This window comes from Mesitornis unicolor, unplaced genomic scaffold (assembly GCF_000695765.1).
Source record: "Mesitornis unicolor isolate BGI_N332 unplaced genomic scaffold, ASM69576v1 scaffold35149, whole genome shotgun sequence".
Lineage (NCBI taxonomy): Eukaryota > Metazoa > Chordata > Aves > Mesitornithiformes > Mesitornithidae > Mesitornis > Mesitornis unicolor.
In genome coordinates, this window is record NW_010208529.1 from 2247 (window position 1) to 2663 (window position 417).

Sequence of the window (417 nt, forward strand, 5' to 3'; positions counted from 1 at the left end):
GGTGGCCAGGTCCTCAGACGGGCGCTGCAGCAGGCTCAGGGCGGCCGGGGACCAGGGCACGGCGGAGCGGCGAGCCCTTTCAGCACCCTTGGCCTGGGTGGTGGCCACCAAGAAGGGCAACTTGTCCTCCTCGGCCAGGCAGGGGCAGCCAGGGCAGCGCACCAGGAGGATGAAGAGTGGCTGTGAGAGCTGGGGCAGCAGCGCTGGAGTGAAGTGAAAGACTGTCCAGTGCTCGGGCGTCCGCACTACCATGACCGTCACTGGCACACGTCCCTGTGGTGACAGAGTCAGCACCTCCGGGGCCGAGTGGTTGGGGGCGGCTGAGGGGCCGGTGTAAAACCAGAGCTGTGCGGAGGTCACTGTGCGGCTCAGGGTGTGCGCCGAGGGCTGGAAGAGGTAGGGGAAAATCACTTCTTC

The 417-nt window shown here is 66.7% G+C and overlaps 1 protein-coding gene across 1 annotated transcript in view; it reads right to left on the bottom strand.

The window, feature by feature from the left end:
- The window catches only part of INHA (inhibin, alpha), a 2555-nt gene that overhangs the window by 256 nt on the left and 1882 nt on the right, over nucleotides 1–417 (bottom strand). The window contains 1 exon segment of the mRNA XM_010192548.1: nucleotides 2–413. Coding sequence (XP_010190850.1) covers nucleotides 2–413 — 412 coding nt within the window.